The sequence below is a fragment of the Zalophus californianus genome, chromosome 5 (assembly GCF_009762305.2).
Source record: "Zalophus californianus isolate mZalCal1 chromosome 5, mZalCal1.pri.v2, whole genome shotgun sequence".
In the NCBI taxonomy this organism is placed as follows: Eukaryota; Metazoa; Chordata; class Mammalia; order Carnivora; family Otariidae; genus Zalophus; species Zalophus californianus.
In genome coordinates, this window is record NC_045599.1 from 113,936,952 (window position 1) to 113,955,286 (window position 18,335).

Here is an 18,335-nt window from a genome sequence, read left to right on the forward strand (position 1 = left end):
TGGTTGCTTGACCTAGTTATGAAATAAGTAAAAACATCAAACTTTTTTTTCACCAAATAAAGAATATTAGATTCAGATTGGATAGATCACACTTAGGTTTATATTCTGCCTCCTGGGAAAATACTGTTTCTTTCTGAAGCAATGGACATAGGAAGCAAGCTGGGACCTGGTGGGAGGAAGAGTGACCTTAGCGTTTATGAGACTTGGAGAAGGGCATTGACATTTTCTAGCTGTGTGACCTTGGGTAAGTATTTATGTGCCGTGAGCCTGTATCAGGCAGAGAGACCTGTTTATGCTGTGCTAACATATAACCTAAAGATTTCTGTGACTTAATATATGTTTGTTTTTTACTCAGGCTATCCACATACAGTTGTCAGCAGATGGTGCCATATTGCCTTCAATGGATCCCAAGTGGGCTGAGTGGTTTTGTAATATCGTTCATTGTCAAGGTGAAGTGAAGATGTGTTCTTGAGAATTTCCATTTTCAGCAATTATATATTCCCCTAAGAAGTGACACTACTGTCACCTTCTCTCAGCATCAAGGGACCTAGCTCAACCAGAGAGGTTACAGTGTGATCTTATCTTGTCCCTTGAAGACCAGAAGGGAGAGAACTGGAAAAATAGTTGTCAAAAAATACAGAGACCATCCCAGAGCCTTAGTTTCATGCCTTGTCAAGTGGGACCTACTGCTAACCACAATAGAATTTACAGAAAAGGTGTCACCTACATAAAAGTCTGTTCTAAAATGCAGGGCACATCATTATTATTGCAATTGTAATTATTATTAATGATCAATCAAAAGTCTCTGCTATGGGTTGCTGACATTAGATTGTAAACTGGATTGCCCAAACACAATTGTCCAATGAGCTGCTTTTTGTCTGTTGGACTTGAGGGCATATGCATGAAAACCTGAAGGAAGGCAGTGGACTCTTCCACCAGTCTTTTGCTTGGTGGGTTTATTTCAGTACATTCTGAAACAGAGAATCTGCAAAGATAATAAGCTAATAATAAATGACATTGCATAGTTCCCTAAAATTTTGACTTTTACATCTGTTTGGGAAGGAATATAATGTAGTAGTTAATAGGGGCATTGCATCCAGAAGGTCTTATTTGGAAGTCTTGCTTTTAATAATTGTTGATTTTATGACTTTAAGTATACAGATTAAGCTCTAGGTGTTTTGATTTCCTCATCTGTAACATAGAAATAATATTTACCTCCCAAAATGGCTTTAAGTATTGAATGCAGATACACACACACGCGTGTGCGCGCGCGCGCGCGCGTGTGTGTGTGTATCAGAGTACCAAGATTATACTTAGAGCTTCATACATGGTAGCTAGAATATGGAATGTGATCTTCAGGACAACTCATTGAGGAAGGAATTTTTATTACCCTAATTTTACCAGTGAGTAAGTTGAGACTCAGAGGATTTAAGCAATCTTCACAAGATCATGATACTAATTAATGGGGGAGACAATTTTGAGTTCAGTAATGGAAAAGAAGAGAAATGAATGCCATAATAGAGTTCATTACAAGTTTTATTGTTTGCTATGATAGTTTGAAGACAATGAATACTGAGAAAAAGCCATTATGTTTCAAGAAGAGTTATCTTTGTTGCAGTTTGAAAATGCATTTAGCAAAGAGGAATGGGAATTGGTTCAAAGGGAGATTAGGATGAAGTAGAGAATAGCATTATAATTTTTTTCAGATATTTGATGGTCAAAGAGAGGAGGGAAATGAAAGAAGCTAAGGCTTCAGCAAGGTCTAGGATAGGTTGAACCTGTCTCACAGCCAAAAGGAAGAAGGAATTTAAGATACATGGTAGAGGGTGGCTAATTACAGCATTACAGAAAACTGTAACTTGTCCTAAAGATCACATTATATATATATATAAAATCTCATTCAATACTCAAAGCCACTCTGGGAGGTAAATATTATTTCTATGTTACAGATGAGGAAATGAAAACATCCAGAGCTTAACCTGTATCCTTAAAGTTGCACGGTCAACATTGTAAGGTAGACTCTGGCTGTTAAGTTCTGGGGTTGCCTTTTGCAGTAGAAAAATTGGGTTGGTCTGGAAGCTGGAGAAGGATGGAGAGGCTTGGTACAGACATCAGTGGAAGACTGTCAGATAGTCAAGAGTGGATATGAAAATTAATGGCCACTAGACAAAATCACCACTAGATTTTTTGCAGGTTCAATCAGTACCATGCTGAATATTTCTCCCTAAATATATTACCACATTGAGTAAGAAATGAAAAAAAGGTGACTTTCTGGATAGGGAGTGTGTACATCAGAGACTGGAGGGGAGCCATGAGGATGGCCATAGGCTCAGAAGAGAGTCAAGTGTTCGAGAAGGTTCTGAAAGACTATGCAAGGTGTGAATAGTTAAGAGTTCAGAAGTCAGAGTTCAGAATACATGTAGACTTAATAGTAGTAGTAGCTTTGGGGAATATGAACAATTGTTTATGGAGGCTATGGTTAGTAGGCAAAATGCCAGATTAATTTCTCAGAGGTGGGACTGAGATAGTAATCCTCAGGGTGTATCCAAATATAAAGTAGATAAAAGATTGGTGGAAGCAAAGTTCTTTGGATTTAAAAATGTGAGGAAAAGTGAGATCAAATGATCAGGTGTGGGTGGGTTGCTGAGGTTTGGGCAGCTGTTTACACAGAAATTTTTAAGTTGCACAATGAACCATGAATTAAAGAAGGAGGAGCTTTTGGAGGTGAAAGGTGAAGCTTGAGAAGACAAAAAGTCATCCGTTTAGGCTGGGGGCAGTGTCTTTATTCCTCTTAACCTTCGTGCAAGGAGGGAAAACTTGAGGCCTTGTCAGATTATGACCATGGTTCCATTCTAGGGAAGGCAGGGTAGAACTAATGTGGAAAAACATAAAAATGAAATGAGAGAAAAATTTGAGAGTATTAGGGATTTCTTCCCCAATGGATTTAAGGTGCCACAGGGAAGGGAAAGATGACCCATCAGAAAGTTAGAGATGGGTGGTAGAATTAAACTGGTGCAGGATCTGAATACAGAGGTTCTAGGTCAGTTAGCTAAAGGGAGATAAGGAAGCCAGCATCACGGCTGGGCAGTAATCCAGGTATAGAATAATGGCTGTAAGAAAGGAAAGGTACAATAAGAAAATTAACCGTATATTATGCACTTACTATGTGCTGGAACTCTGCTACATTTGGTGTGTGTGTTATCTCATTTAAGATTTAAAATAATCTTCTGAGATTGATGTGATTATTTGTCCTGTTATATAGCTGAGGCAACAGGGACTTAGAGAAATGGCTAGTTTAAGTTTAAAAGCCAATGCTTTTTAATCACTCGGGTGTATTGCTGTTAAATCTAAATCTAAGAGAGAGATTTGGAGACACGTTGGAAATTGGAATAAAAGGAGTAAAGCTGGTCAAATCAGGGCAGTCAGGAAGGACAGCTTATGTTTTAAATGAGCAGGCAGAAGGAGCTGAGTACTGGATCAGAATGTGTCACCTTTTCATGTGTGAGGATCATCTGGTAAGAAGGAGGGTCTCAGTGGGGAGAGAGAGTGATCTAGAGTCAGAGGACAATGGTTCCTTCCCCATCCCTCCCCACTCTCATCTATCTAAGGTGCAATGCTGTGACAGTCCCTTCTCTACATTGTGCTTTCTACTTCTCCCACATCTAGGGAGATTGACCTAGATTGGTGCTTCAGGTTTTCAAGTTAAAAACCCTTCCTTGAAACCCTAATATGTACAACTGATAAGTAGGGCTGAGGATTGGAAGTGGGTGAGAAGAAGTTGCAACTCTACTAATTCTGCATTTTCCTCCTAATTGCTGTGTCAGCCCATTCTCAACCCTCTGGGTTCCTTCCTTCTTGGCATCCATCACGCATTCCATCCAACACCCTCAAGGCCTTCTTGTGATGATTTTAAAATCAATGGCCTAGATTTGGGTGGACTAGCTCTTGTCTTTTGTTTGTCCTTCTCTCCCTTCCCTGTGTGGCTCTTTCACATTCTAGTTCTTTTTCTTCTTTTTCCTTTCCTTTTCCCTCACCTCCCCTTTCTTCTCTTCCTCCCCTCCCTCCTCCTCCTTCTTCTTCTTCCTCTTCATTTTCAATGTAGCCCTCACTGTATTCATGCCTTTTTGTGTACTGGGACACAATGACCCAGAGATCTGGATATTTGCATTTTGATCTTGTGTGTGGCAGGACCTTGTTCCTTGCTTTTCATGGGAACAAGGAATTAGCGCATCCAGGGATCCTATGCTTTGATTCTCTTTAATTTTCTTTGGATTGCTGAGGCCAAATAATTTCAATTATGGGACAAGATGATGTAAATAAAGGGTGATAACCCTTTTCTATTGGTTCATTTTGCTCCAATGTGACCTCACACTATCTGGATTTAGATTTTACACATACACACACAGCTTCCAGCTCCTATTGGTAAAATCATCTTTTTTTTTTTTTTTTTTTGCCACGTGCTACTGGTTTATTTATTCATTTGAGCTTATCATTTCATTTCTGTTTTTCTAAGCATCAATTAAAAATAACAACAAAGTAATGTCTTCTTTGCTCAGTTCTGAAGGGAACACTGTTTCTTTTGGGCGGATCCACAATGCACTTTATTTTATTAAAGGCTTCGTTAAATGTTCTCTAATACTTTAACTCAGTTTTCTCCAAACTTAATTTGCCATAGTTTACTTATTATTTTACAAACATTAAACAACATCTAAAGAGATGTTAGTGTTTTCTTTGAGAACAAGGATTTACTCTAATTTCCTATAAGGTCATGATGTCCAATATAAAGGAAGGTTACCAAGGAAGATCACTGATTTTTTGGTCTGTTTGGTTTCCTCAGCAATTCTTCATCATATTGAACAGAACTCCATTTCTGTATGACTTCTGTATGGTTTTCTAGTTCTCCACAGTGGAGACCAATAGATTGGGTCTGCTCTCTCTTTCCAAGTCTATCCCTTCAGATATGCAAAGGCAGCTCTGGAGGGTCTAGTCAAAGTCCTTTTTCTCCAGATGATAGAGATCAACTTCTTTAATATTTCCTTTACAGTATATAATCCCTTAGGTTCTCTAGACCCTGACATATTAACACAACATTACTTAGTAACAGTGAAACACAAGTCATAATCAACCTCACCATTTCCCTTTGCTATTCCGGTCAGTGTCATCCCCACTGGAGATACAGAGAAAAATAAGGTAGACAAAAATTCTACTTCTCGGAACTTCCTTTCTTGTAGAGCAGAAAAAGGAAAATAACAAAAAAGTAGTAAGATGATTTCATATTTTGACAAGTATTTAAAAGACATTGTATCATGGTATTGGAATAAAGAGTAATCTGGAAATAAGAAACAAATTACATTGAGTTATTAAAGAAGGCTTCCCAGAGCCTGAATGATGAGGACCGACACCTGAATGATGACAAGGAGCCATTCTGGAAAAGCCAGGGACTCAGTGGTGCAGAGAGAAGAGCTAGTGTGATGGCCGCTGGCACATCAAGCCTATTGAGGGATTCCGCTTTCTCCAATTCCAAGATTACATAAAATGGCAGCTTTTGTTTTAAAAGAGTCAACTTGTAAATCAGTCAGGCTCCAGCCCATGTCCTCTGTGATTAGGCTACATGTTTTCCACTGAATTCTATATGAGATTGGATTACAAAATTCTTTCATCTATTTTTTTTCTTCTTCAGATGGTCTTTTCTCCACGTGTCTCTCTTCTTACTATTTCCTACTACAAACTGTCCTGGTGACTTCAGTTAGAGTCTGCGTCTAGGAGTTTATGGTCTCAAACATCCATTTAGTGTCTACTTACTGAACTCTTATTATATGCCTCACTTGTTATTATATGACCTTGTTTTATTCATTTTCATCACAGCATTCATTGTTACCTGTTATTGCCTGTTCCTTTATTTGCATATTATTCATCTCTCGCCACTGGGAGGCAGGTTCCACAAGAACAGGATCTTGCCCGACTTGTTCGTTTACTTCTACTAGCACCTAATATAGTATTTGCAGAGTAAGAACTACACAAATAATTACCAAATGAATGAATGAATAGTTTTAAGATTCCTCACCATTAGTCACAAGGTAAAGTAACAACAGAATTCATCCAGCATTGGGAAGAAATCATCTGGTTTGCATCAGTGAATTTAAAAAGAAATAAAGCATACCTCACTGGAACTTAAACAAATTTTTCATCATTTTAGATTGAACTTAACTTCATTAAGAAGAGGACACTGTGAAATATTCAACACATTCTCCCCCACTTTGTTGCCGGTATGACTCAGAAATCTCCTTTAAGTTGAAATCACTGTTGTCTGAGTGAACAAGCGCTCTTTCGCAGAGCCCCCTGCAGGGGCGAAGTGCAGAGGATAAATGCACTCTGCGTGCTTCTCAGCTGCTACCACCATGGTATCAATGCCAGGGATCCACCAATCCTAGTGGTGCCCATAAATCTATAAAAAGATTTATCAGCTAAGCAAAAGTTTCCATGAATTATGGTTATACCTACATACTTTACGAAAGGTACTACCTAAATGTAGCACGTCCAGAGCAGATGGCCAGGCTAGAAAGAAATACATAACTGTGTCCACATCTTGCTTCTCTTTCCAAACTTATCTCACTTCGACTCTCCTGCCTGAGGGCAATTAAGGTCCATTCCTTAATTTTTATTTTGGTGGAGTTACTGTTCTACTGTTCCATTTCTTTGGTCTGCCTTTTATTATTTTTGAAAATAGAGATGGAAAGATGAAAAAGTAAAATACTGTTAAATTATACAAGATGATCAAAATTAGCAAGAGAAGGTCTATATTTTAGGAGACTCTTGGAGAAAACGGAAAGACCTGAAACGATTTCCCCAGCTCCAAAGAGATCCACCCTGATGGACCCTACTGACCAGGGGCCCCGGGGGAAGGAAGATGATGTAAGAGGACAAAGGCCCTGTTGCCAGCAGAACTGAGCTGTGTATTAGCTGGAAAGGGGATGGAGAAAGCTGAGCTGTGGGGACCCTTCTGGCTGAAGAACTGGTCAGAGTAAGATAGAAGAGTGAGGCTGACATCTAGTGGCAGCAACAGGTAATGGTACAGAGCCCACTGAAGCCAAAGGGCTGATCACTTTCCCCAGCCTCAAAAATATAATGAGGGCTTCAGCTCCCTGTATTAGTCAGGATCTTTCAGTTATAAGTGACAGCTTATAAGATGGATTAAGCAAAAAAGAAAAATGAATTTATTGACCGATGTAGTAGGAACAATGGAATGGAGTAAGAATTAAAAATGCTAAAACTAGGGGATCAAATGGAATCCATTCTTCCTCTCAAAAACATACATTCCCTCCAGAAGTTCTTGGTACTCCTCCCTCCTTCTATTAGCATATGAACACTTTTTTCTCTAATGAAGGTGAACTTCATTTACAAGTACAAGGTAGAAAGTCTCAAATAGCTGTTTGTATGTGTGTGAGATGTTTTCTTATGCTCGCTCGTGTCTTCCGGTGAGATTAGTGGGACAGGGTCGGATCTCACAGGTGAGCCTGCACTTTGGGGTAAGTTTATTTCGGGGAGTGTCAGTAACACCACTTGATGACAGATCTTAGATGCAAGTAAAATGAAAGCTTATTTTAAACAATCAGTACACAGGGGTAAATACCACCTCTTGCATTATTATATTTATTTGTAAGAGATGTGTCACTTGGTTCTCCATTAGTTTGATTCCTTTATTTTCAGTTTTGTTCCAAATTTGGGTGTAGCATAGATGTGTTATTTATCATATGCCTTTAAATTCCAAAAGGAATGATTTTCGGAATTAAGTAGTGAAACGAATAAGCAGGTGTAGTACTCCGGTACTCATTAGTCACATTTTCCATATTTATAAAATTTAATATGAGGACCAAATTCCCTAAAGAGAAGAGATTTTTTAAAAAGGAGATTAGTATCATAAGAAAGTGGGTATTGCTTCACATTCTCTCATTTTCCAAATGTAGTCCTGAGAAAGGGAGCTGCTTAGCAATTCCCTTTATATCTGTCTCTTTTCCTGCTGATCACCCCACATTCCTCCTCTATCTCTTAATTATTCAAAATGGTGTTCTATGAAGTTTTTCAACAGAGAATCTTTCATCTCATAACTCATTCCCATTTTGGTACCTTTTTTTTAAAGATTTTATTTATTTATTTGACAGAGAGAGAGAGAGCAGGAACACAAGCAGGGGGAATGGGAGAGGGAGACACAGGCTTCCCGCTGAGCAGGGAGCCCGATGTGGGGCTCCATCCCAGGACCCTGGGATCATGGCCTGAGCCGAAGGCAGAGGCTTAATGACTGAGCCACTCAGGCGCCCCAGCCTTCCACCTTTAGATATTACTGTTCCCTAATACATAACATTCATTTCAACACAATTTTTCTCTTTATTATTTCCCTAAAGACACCACACATTTTCTCAGTTCCAAATGTTTTCCTAAGCAGAGTGCCCTGTATAAATTGCCCATTCTATTTTCTCTTGCATTTTTAAATTTTTTTTAAGATTTTATTTATTTATTTGACAGAGAGATACAGTGAGAGAGGGAACACAAGCAGAGGGAGTGGGAGAGGGAGAAGCAGGCCTCCCACTGAGCAGGGAGCCCTACGCGGGGCTCAATCCCAGGACCCTGGGATCATGACCTGAGCTGAAGGCAGATGCCCAACGACTGAGCCACCCAGGTGCCCCTCTCTTGCATTTTTTTAAAGAATCCTTTAAACTTAGCTTCTTTCAAGAGACTCCCCACCTTGACCCCCATCTCAGGCTGACCGTTGATGTATATCTGATCGACACACTTAGGTAAGGGATTTCAAACATGTTAACTTGCAGGAGCCAAGCCGGTAATATAAATAAGTGAAGGGGGCCTCCTTCACCACAACAGAGAGGTGGGACTGTCTGAAATGCCTGAACTCCATTTAGATGGGCAACTGCTACTAGGCAGACATCGCTTTTTTTTTTTTCATGTGAAATCCTAGCGTCCTATTAACACAACTTTGATTTTTCAAAATAAGTTGGAAATCTATATTTTTAGGTAAAATCTGATTTTTGAAATGCTGTCAACCATTTCAAGACTTACTAAAATATTGTTTGGTTGAACAAGACCAATGCTGTTTTCTATTATGAATTTTCTTACGCATGTATTCTTTTTGCCAAATGTGATCACAAACTTCTGAAGAGTCTGGGATTTTTTCATTCTATTTTCTTGGTAGTTATTATTAGGGTTCTACACCGAGTAGGCTTGAGGGATTCTTTTAAGGATAGCAACTATGATTCTGTATCAGTTCTGGCCAAGACTTGCACTCTTCTGTTTGTTCTCTTTTGTCTTTTTTTTTTTAGTTTCAAGTTTTTATTTAAATTTCAGTTAGTTATTGCTTACATCATACACAAAAACAAATTCAAAATGGATGAAAGACCTAAATGTGAGACAGGAATCCATCAAAATCCTAGAGGAGAACACTGGCAGCAACCTCTTTGACCTTGACCATAGCAACTTCTTGCTAGACACATTACCACAGACAAGGTCTTTGCAAATGGCAAGATTTCATTCTTTTTGATGGCAGAGTAATATTCCATTATATATATATATTATATATTATATACATATACATATATAACATATGTTATATATGTATATATATACATATGTGTGTGTGTGGGGGTGTGTGTGTGTGTGTATAATATGATACACACACCACAACTTCTTTATCCATTCATCAGTTGATGGACATTTGGGCTCCCTCCGAGTTTGGCTATTGTTGATAATGCTGCTATAAACATCGAGGTGCATGTATCCCTTGGAATCTGTATTTTTGTATCCTTTGGTAAATGCCTAGTAGTGCAATTGCTGGATAGTAGGGTAGTTCTATTTTTAACTTTCTGAGGAACATCCATACTGTTCTGGCTGCAGTTTTCATTCCCACCAACAGTGCAAGACGGTTCCCCTTTCTCCACATCCTCACCAATACCTGTTGTTCCTTGTGTTGTTAATTTTAGCCATCCTGACAGGTGTGAGATGGTATCTCATCATGGTTTTCATTTGTATTTTCCTCATGATGAGTGATATCGAGTATCTTTTCACGTGTCAGCCATCTGCATGTCTTTTTTGGAGAAATGTCTGTTCATGTCTTCTGCCCATTTCTTGACTGGATTATTTGTTTTTTTGGGTATTGAGTTTGATAAGTTCTTTATAGATTTTTGGATACTAACCCTTTATCAGATATGCCATTTACAAATGCCTTCTCCCATTCCCAAGGTTGCCTTTTAGTTTTGTTGATTGTTTCTTTCTCTGTGCAGAAGCTTTTTAACTTGAAGTCCCAGTAATTCATTTTTGCTTTTGTTTCCCTTGTCTGTGGTGATGTGTCTAGTAAGAAGTTGCTATGGCTGATGTCAAAGAGGTTTCTGCCTGTGTTATCCTCTAGGATTTTAATGGATTCCTGTCTCACATTTTTGTCTTTCATCTATTTTGAATTTATTTTTGCATATGATATGAGAAAGTGGTCCAGTTTCATTCTTCTGCATGTTGTGTCTAGTTTTCCCAACACCATTTGTTGAAAAGACTATCTTTTTTTCCAATGGATATTCTTTCCTGCTTTATTGAAGATTAGATGACCATAGATTTGAGGGTCAGTTTCTGGGTTTTCCATTCTGTTACATTGATCTATGTGTCTGTTTTTGTGCCAGTACCATACTGTCTTGATCACTACAATTTTGTAATCCAGCTTGAAGTCTGGAATTGTGATTCCTCCAGCTTTGCTTTTCTTTTTCAAAATTGCTTTGTCTAGTCAGGGTCATTTGTGGTTTCATACAAATTTTAGGATTTTTTGTTCTAGTTCTGTGAAAAATGCTAGTGGTATTTTGATAAGGATTGCATTAAATATATAGACTCCTTTGGGTAGTATAGACATTTTAACAATATTTTGTTTTTCCAATCCATGAGCATGGAATGTTTTTCCATTTCTTTGTGTCCTCTTCAATTTCTGTCATAAGTATTCTAATTTTCAGAGTACAGGTCTTTTACCTCTTCAGTTAGGTTTATTCCTAGGTATCTATCTTATGGTTTTTGGTGCAATCATAAATGAGATTGATCCCTTGATTTCTCTTTCTGCTGCTTCATTATTGGTGTATAGAAATAGATTAGTGGACATTGATTTTGTATCTTGTTACTTTGCTGAATTCGTCTATCAGTTCTAGCAATTTTGGGGGGAGACTTTTGGGTTTTCTACATAGAGTATCATATTTTCTGTGAATAGTGAAATTTTGACTTCTTCCTTGCTGATTTGGATGCCTTTTATTTCTTTTTGTTGTCTGATAGCTGAGGCTAGGACTTCCAGTACTATGTTGAACAGCAATGGTGACAATGGACATCTCTGTCTTGTTCCTGACCATAGAGGAAAAGCTTTCAGTTTTTCCTCACTGAAGACGATATTAGCTGTGGGTCTTTCATATATGGCCTTTATGATGCTGAGGTATGTTCCCTCTATCCCTGCTTTGCTGAGGATTTTTTCAAGAATGGATGCTGTACTTTGTCCAGTGCTTTTTCTGCATCTATTGAGAAGATTATGTGGTTCTTATCCTTTCTTTTTTAATGTGGTATATCATGTTGATTGATTTGTAAATATTGAACCACTTTTGCAGCTTAGGAATAAATCCCACTTGATTGTGGGGAATGATTGTTTTAATGTACTGTTGGATATGACTTGCTAGTATTTTGTTGAGAATTTTTGCATCCACGTTCATCAGGAACATTGGCTTGTAATTTCTTTCTTAGTGGGGTCTTTGTCTGGTTTTGGAATCTAGGTAATGCTGGCCTCATAGAATGAATTTGGAAGTTTTCTTTCCATTTCTGTTTTTTGGAACAGTTTGAAAAGAAGAGGTATTAACTCTTCTTTAAATCTTTGGTAGAATTTGTCTGTGAAGCCACCTGGTCCAGAACTTTTGTTTGTTGGGAGATTTTTGATTACTAATTCAATTTCTTTGCTAGTTATCAGTCTGTTCAAGTTTTATATTTCTGCTTCAGTTTTGGTAGTTTATATGTTTCTAGGAATTTATCCATTTCTTCCAGATTGTCCAGTTTGTTGGCATGTAATTTTTCATAGTATGCTCTTATAATTGTTTATATTTCTGTGGTGTTGGTTGTGATCTCTCCTCTCTCATTCATGATTTTATTTATTCGGGTCCTTTCTCTTTTCTTTTTGATAAGTCTGTCTAGAGACTTATCAATTCTATTAATTCTTTCAAAGAACCAGCTCCTGGTTTCATTGATCTGTTTAACTGTTGATTTTTTGTTTGCTTGTTTGTTTCTATATCATTTATTTCTGCTCTGATCTTTATTATTTCCCTTCTTCTGCTGGCTTTAGGCTTCATTTGTTGTTCTTTTTCTAGCTCCTTTAGTAGGGTTAGGTTTTTATATTTGAGACTTTTCTTACTTCTTGAGGTAAGCCTGTATTGCTACATACTTCCCTCAAAGGACTGCTTTTGCTGCACCCCAAAGGTTTTGGACCATCATGTTTTCATTTTCATTTGTTTCCAAGTATTTTTTTAAATTTCTTCTCTAATTTTCTGGTTGATCCATTCATTCGTTAGTAGGATGTTCTTTAACCCCCATGTATGTGTGGTCTTTCCAAATTTTTTCTTGTGGTTGACTTCAAGTTTCATAGTATGTGTTCGGAAAATATCCATAGTATGATCTCAATCTTTTTGTACTTGCCGAGGCCTGATTTGTGACCCAGTATGTGATCTATTCTGGAGAATGTTCCATGTGCACATGAAAATAATATGTATTCTGCTGCTTTAGGATGAAATGTTCTGAATATATCTGTTAAGTCCATCTTGTCCAATGTGTTATTCAAAGCCATTGTTTTCTTGTTGATTTTCTGCTTGGATGATCTGTCCATTGATGTAAGTGGGGTGTTAAAGTCCCCTACTATTATTGTATTACTATCGATGAGTTCCTTTATATTTGTTATTGTTTTATATATTTGGGTGCTCCCAAAATGGGGGCATAAATATTTACAACCGTTAGATCTTCCTGTTGGATAGACCCCTTTACTATGACATAATGCCCTTCTTCTTCTCTGTTACAGTCTTTGGTTTAAAATCTAGTTTGTCTGATATAAGTATGGCTACTCCAGCTTTCTTTTGGAAGCTAAGAAGGCACTTCCAAGTGTCTTGCCTAATTAGCCCATGCCTGAGAAAGTGACAGCAGCTATTAGGAAGAAATGCTAATGTAATTAATTATCCCACATAGTCTGGTGACATTCATGAATTTTCATTCATTTTGCTTTGAAACTGATGGTAGATACTTGGTTAATTTCCATTTTTTCAGTTCCCATTCTTTTTCTTTAAATGACATTCAATTGTCCTCTGAGTCTAGTACTTGCTCTGAAGATGAGCACATATTTCTTTTATTGGACTCGCTTCTACACCCCATTTTCTTCAGTGCTCAGCAATAACATCCTCATGACACTGGAAGCCCATGAAGATTCTTTTCAAAGGAAGATATGCATTAAAGGGTTAGCTCAACAGACTTGAGAAGCTCAAATTAGCTCCTGGGAAGTAATCATAAGCCCTTGGAATATCCCTCCTGATAAGAGTGACTTTGTAACCTGAAGTCATAGCCATGCCATATAGTTTATGATCAAGGGGATGCCTGTCATTGTTCCCTGTGGTCCTGAGCCACTCTGTATTAATTTGACTTCTGGGAATTCAGGGTGGCTGGAGACTCAGTGGTTGTCAGTCATGCAGGTGCCACAAACTTAGGTGACTGGCTTCTAATGAAAGGCCTGGGCATCAAGGCTTTGGTGAGCTTCCCTGGCTGGCAATACTTCGTATGTGTTGTCACACATCATAGCTGGGAGAATTAAATACTGACTGTGTGAGTTCACTGGGAGAAGTCAACTGGAAGCTTGTGATTGCTCTCTCCTGGACTCCACCTTATGAGCTTTCTGCCTTTGCTGATTTTACTCATATCCTTTCATTGCAATAAACTGCTACCATGTGTATAACAGCTTTTCTAAAGTCTATGAGTCCTGCTAGCAGATCATCAAACCTGAGGATTGTCTTGGGGATCCCCAACACAGAAGATCTAACAGGTCATGGAAGAGTTACTAACAAGACATAAATCTGTTTGCAAAAACAATTTCAAATTGAGTTAAAATATATCACAAGGAATAGTATTAATTTTTAATCTAAATTTAATATTGAACTTATTTGAAAGGCAAAGAAATATATAAGTCAACTGTCAATTTTCATTTGTGTAAGACCACGTAACCACTTCATTATTCAGGTGTATATCTACAACTTTATCTATGTCTCTATGTATATCTGTATTGCTGTCTGTATCTATTTCTGTCTACCAGGCAATATTTATGGGTGCTACATATAGGCATGTCAATGTGATTTGTTAAAAAATTTTGAGTGATTTGAAAAAATGGATTCTATTCATTTTTTGAATATAATCTATAGATATCTATTAATATGATCTTTGATGCCAAAACACCACATAAGCCCTTCTTTCTTTTTTTTAATGAGTCAACTTTGAATGTTAACTGAAGTTTTTCAGAAAGACTTTTCTCTTTATACATAGTGTGTCCCCAGTCTTTTAGGACCAATAGAGGTTATTTTAAATAAAAATCCCATCCATCAGTAAATCCAGTTCCTTGGCTAAGATTATTTGATATTTCTGTGAGGAAATACAGAGAAAAAAATAGTATTTTATTTTGAACTTACCACTGATCAACACAAAAAAAACACTCGTTCTGGTAAGTGTGGCCATTTGTAGCACAAACATACGATGTCACATCTGGACACTGTGATGTATAAGAAGGATCCACTGAGTAGTACATTTTACATGGGGGCTGCAAATACCAAAAAAAAATGTCATATGAATAACAATTGATAGATTTTCTCCCATCTATTCCTGGCCTGTCACTTCCTCTTCCCCATAGAAATAATATCAACTAGGGTGCCTGGGTGGCTCAGTTGGTTAAGCGACTGCCTTCGGCTCAGGTCATGATCCTGGAGTCCCGGGATCGAGTTCCGCATTGGACTCCCTGCTCAGTGGGGAGTCTGCTTCTCCCTCTGACCCTACCCTCTCTCATGCATTCTCTCTCACTCTCTCTCTCTTGCAAATAAATAAACAAAATCTTTAAAAAAAGAAATAAGATCAAATATTTCTATTCAATTGATCTTGTTCAAGATTTTCTCCTGGGCTTTGGTCAGGAAGGTTTTTTGCTGAATGCAGTGTTAGAAAATGCAGTGACCCATCCATCATCTCTTAAAGCCATAAGCATTATAACATCCCCACTTAAATGCCAGATGTAAAGTTTCCACTTAAACTTGGAATCCCAAAGCCGTGAACTCATTCTAAGAAGTTTGTGAGTAGAGATATTTATGTATTTGTGAACTTCTAGAGGAAGGGGCTCAAATGTAATTGTTGAGAGTAAGGGTTCTGTATTGAGGCTGGGAATAACTTCTGTATTTACCACTGTTTAAGTTTATGACCTTGAGCAAATGACAGGTGTTATTTCATTTAATGCTCAGAAATGTATTTTACTGTTATAACATTTGTGCTACATGAGATTAAATGTAAGTCTGGAAAGGTTATAATGCCCAGGGTCACATGGAAAACTTTTGTTCTACTTATGCCTGTGAAGTTTTAGGTCTCTCATATCAAGAGAGTGATCAGATTAGCATCAGAATTCGGAACTGAGAAATTTAAATTTACCTTAGGCCATTTATTTATATCGCGTGGCTTGAAGATTTCTGCAGACAGATAAAGTACATACACAATAGGTTGAAATCGTTCTTCATGGAATATGATTTTACCCACTGAATTTACTAACTGAATAAGGAAATGTAATTTAATTACTCATTTGCACAAAAGTATAAAAATAGCTTACAGCAACAGAATTTGTGGGTGGTGTTCTTTTGTTAACTACTTTATTCATTTATTCATTCTTTCCGTCATTTTCACAGTCCTGACTTTATTTATAAATTTTCTATGTCACTGAGAAAAGAGTAAAAACCAATTGAGGTTGTAGGTGCAACTTGCAAACTGTTATTTTCACTAAGTTACCTGATTTTTGTTGGCTTTAGTTTCCTTTTCACTGCAGTTGGGATGAGTGTACTTACTTTAAATTTTTTAATTAAATATGATATGGTAAATAAAATATTAGGCTTGTTCCTACCAAGTTGCTGAACTAAAGAGGATACTGTGAGTGATGTTGAGAAACTTTAAGGATTCCTTGGCTCTGGAGAGACTGGTTCTGGGAAACTAGTTTGTGTGAGGATGCGTGGTGTTGCCTGGGGATAGAGGGTGGCCAGCTGGCTGTGGGAGAAGGAAATAAGAAAAGACTTATCATAGTTCTGTTATTCCTTATCTGTCACTGTAATATGATCTTTTAAATAGTCTAGAAAATTCTAGCTTTCCAAAAGTCAGAATTTCCAAAGTTCAAAGAGAAAACTTGAGTTGTATTTTAAATTATTTCCCAGAGGAAACAAGAAGCCTACCAAACTTTCCAGGAATAGACTATGCCAATTGCACTTATAATCTTTTAAAGAATAAAAAAAAAAATGGAATGCGTCTTTCTAATTCTAAAAAACCAGAATCTTTTAATGACAAAAGTAGCTGGATATGGTGAGGAAAAAGGAAAATAAAGGCCTTCATCTAGCAGAAATAAAGTAAAAATATATACTGTATACCATATATAAGAATAAACCTCAAATACATCTGAACATAAGAAATGAAACCATGCAAAGATCAACTGAATTTCTCTTTAATCTTAGTGTAGGAAAACCTTTCTGGTAGGTGAAGTGCTTTAGCATAGTTTTGATTAGCATTTTTTTCATAGTGAAGTTGAATATCTTTTACAGATTTAAGAGCCATTTCTGTATTTTTGGGGTATGTGTATGTGTGTGTGAATTGTATATGTATACATATTACTCATTTGGCAATTGGTTTTTATTTCTTTTTCCTCAGTTTTAAGTATTCTTATATATTAGTTTTATTAGTTCTTTATCTGTGATACGTGTTGCAGATATTTTCTTCCAGTTTATTAGATATTTTTTAGTTTAAGGAATTTACCCTGAAGATACACCTCCAACAATACAAAATACGTATGCATAAGATTATTGCAGCATTGTTTGTAACTGCAAAATATTGACAACAAACTAAACGCCCACACATAGAAGATTGATTGAATAAACTTTGGTATACCCACCCAAGGAAGTTCTATGTCATTGCATAAAAGAATGAGGGAGATCCCTGTGAATTGATTTGCACTGATTTTCAGGATATTTGTAAATTGAGAAAAGCAAGTTGCAAACAGGTATCTATAGTATGCTATCTTTTAGGTAAGAAAGTAAGAGAATGACACAATGTGCACACATGTTTCTATATAAAACAAGAAAGACAGAGATCAATGAGGTTGGTTCCGTAAAGACGGCTGTGGGGTTGGAATAAAAGGGAAAGGAGTATGGAGGTAATGACACTTCTCTGAGCCTAAACTTTTGCTCATTTTGTTTTATTTTCCTCGTGTTCAAAATGATTTTGAATTGCCCTTTGGATTTTTCTTGACCCATGCATTATGTAGAAACATGTTATTTCATTTTCAAATTTTGGAGGGTTTTCCAGAGTAACTCCCTTTTCTAACAGTGATACCCAATTGATACTCACTTTGCATTGTCAAGCCTAACATTCCCCACTTAGTCACACATGACTATTTTTCTTTTCTACAACTAAAAGAATATCAGATGTTTCGCTCCCAAGACTTGTAAGTTTGCTTACCTGAGAAAACAGTATATGCCAAAGTGGAGGAAACCAGGAAAAATATGGTTGTGTAGGAAAAGGCAGCCATTTGATCTCATCCAATGTCCTGCTCTGGTGGGACCTGGGAAGAGGCTTGAGATAGTTTATTCCTAATATCTTGCACAGCTGGCTTTCCAAACATGAAAGGACCTACTGCTCTGAGGTGTTGCATTCCTATAAACTTGACCATGATGGTCTCACACTGGCCTGATCCCAAGGGTTCAGGCCTGAGAGGGCCCTTCTGCTCCAAAGAGAGATAGTAAACCATTAAAAGAACTTTTTTTTTTTTTTTTTTTTTTTTCTGCCAGTAGTCATGTATAATCCCAGTCCTGGTTGGAAGAGGAACTGAGCTCCGGGCTTTCATCAGGACTGGCCCCAGGCATGTTCCTTTTACATAGGTTCACCCTGTAATCTATCATCTACACTGGAACATTGATGTTAGTAAATATAAACACTCTAAGAATTTATAAAAAATTCTGAATAAACGGGTGTGAACTGAGGACTGTCCTGCATTATCAAGGACATGTCACTTTATA

At 37.4% G+C, this 18,335-nt stretch overlaps 2 protein-coding genes across 6 annotated transcripts in view; one reads left to right on the forward strand and one right to left on the reverse strand.

Annotated features, from left to right (window-relative positions):
* LOC113929356 (sperm-associated acrosin inhibitor-like) overlaps nt 1–18,335 on the forward strand; it is a 135,554-nt gene that overhangs the window by 56,405 nt on the left and 60,814 nt on the right. For 4 of the 5 annotated variants that reach the window (XM_035727731.1, XM_035727729.1, XM_035727728.1 and 1 more), the window contains one exon: nt 356–449. The exons of the other annotated variant lie outside the window; for it this stretch is intronic. The gene's annotated coding sequence lies outside the window, so the exon portion shown is untranslated. The remainder of the gene's footprint in view (nt 1–355; nt 450–18,335) is intronic. 5 annotated transcript variants of the gene reach the window in all.
* On the reverse strand, nt 7,831–17,848 carry SPINK13 (serine peptidase inhibitor Kazal type 13). Its single transcript, XM_027604395.1, has 4 exons — nt 17,779–17,848; nt 15,718–15,755; nt 14,721–14,848; nt 7,831–7,879 (listed from the first exon to the last, which is right to left on the reverse strand). The coding sequence occupies exons 1-4, from the start codon at nt 17,846–17,848 to the stop codon at nt 7,831–7,833; spliced, it is 285 nt and encodes a 94-aa protein (XP_027460196.1).

Coding starts and splice junctions, on each gene's coding strand:
- SPINK13 (XM_027604395.1), bottom strand. CDS start 17,848: ATGGCTGCCTTTTCCTACACAACCATATTTTTCCTGGTTTCCTCCACT. Junction 15,756..17,778: donor GGCATATACTGTTTTCTCAG/GTAAGCAAACTT, acceptor ATCTGTCTGCAG/AAATCTTCAAGCCACGCGAT. Junction 14,849..15,717: donor ATATAAATAAATGGCCTAAG/GTAAATTTAAAT, acceptor TGGTATTTGCAG/CCCCCATGTAAAATGTACTA.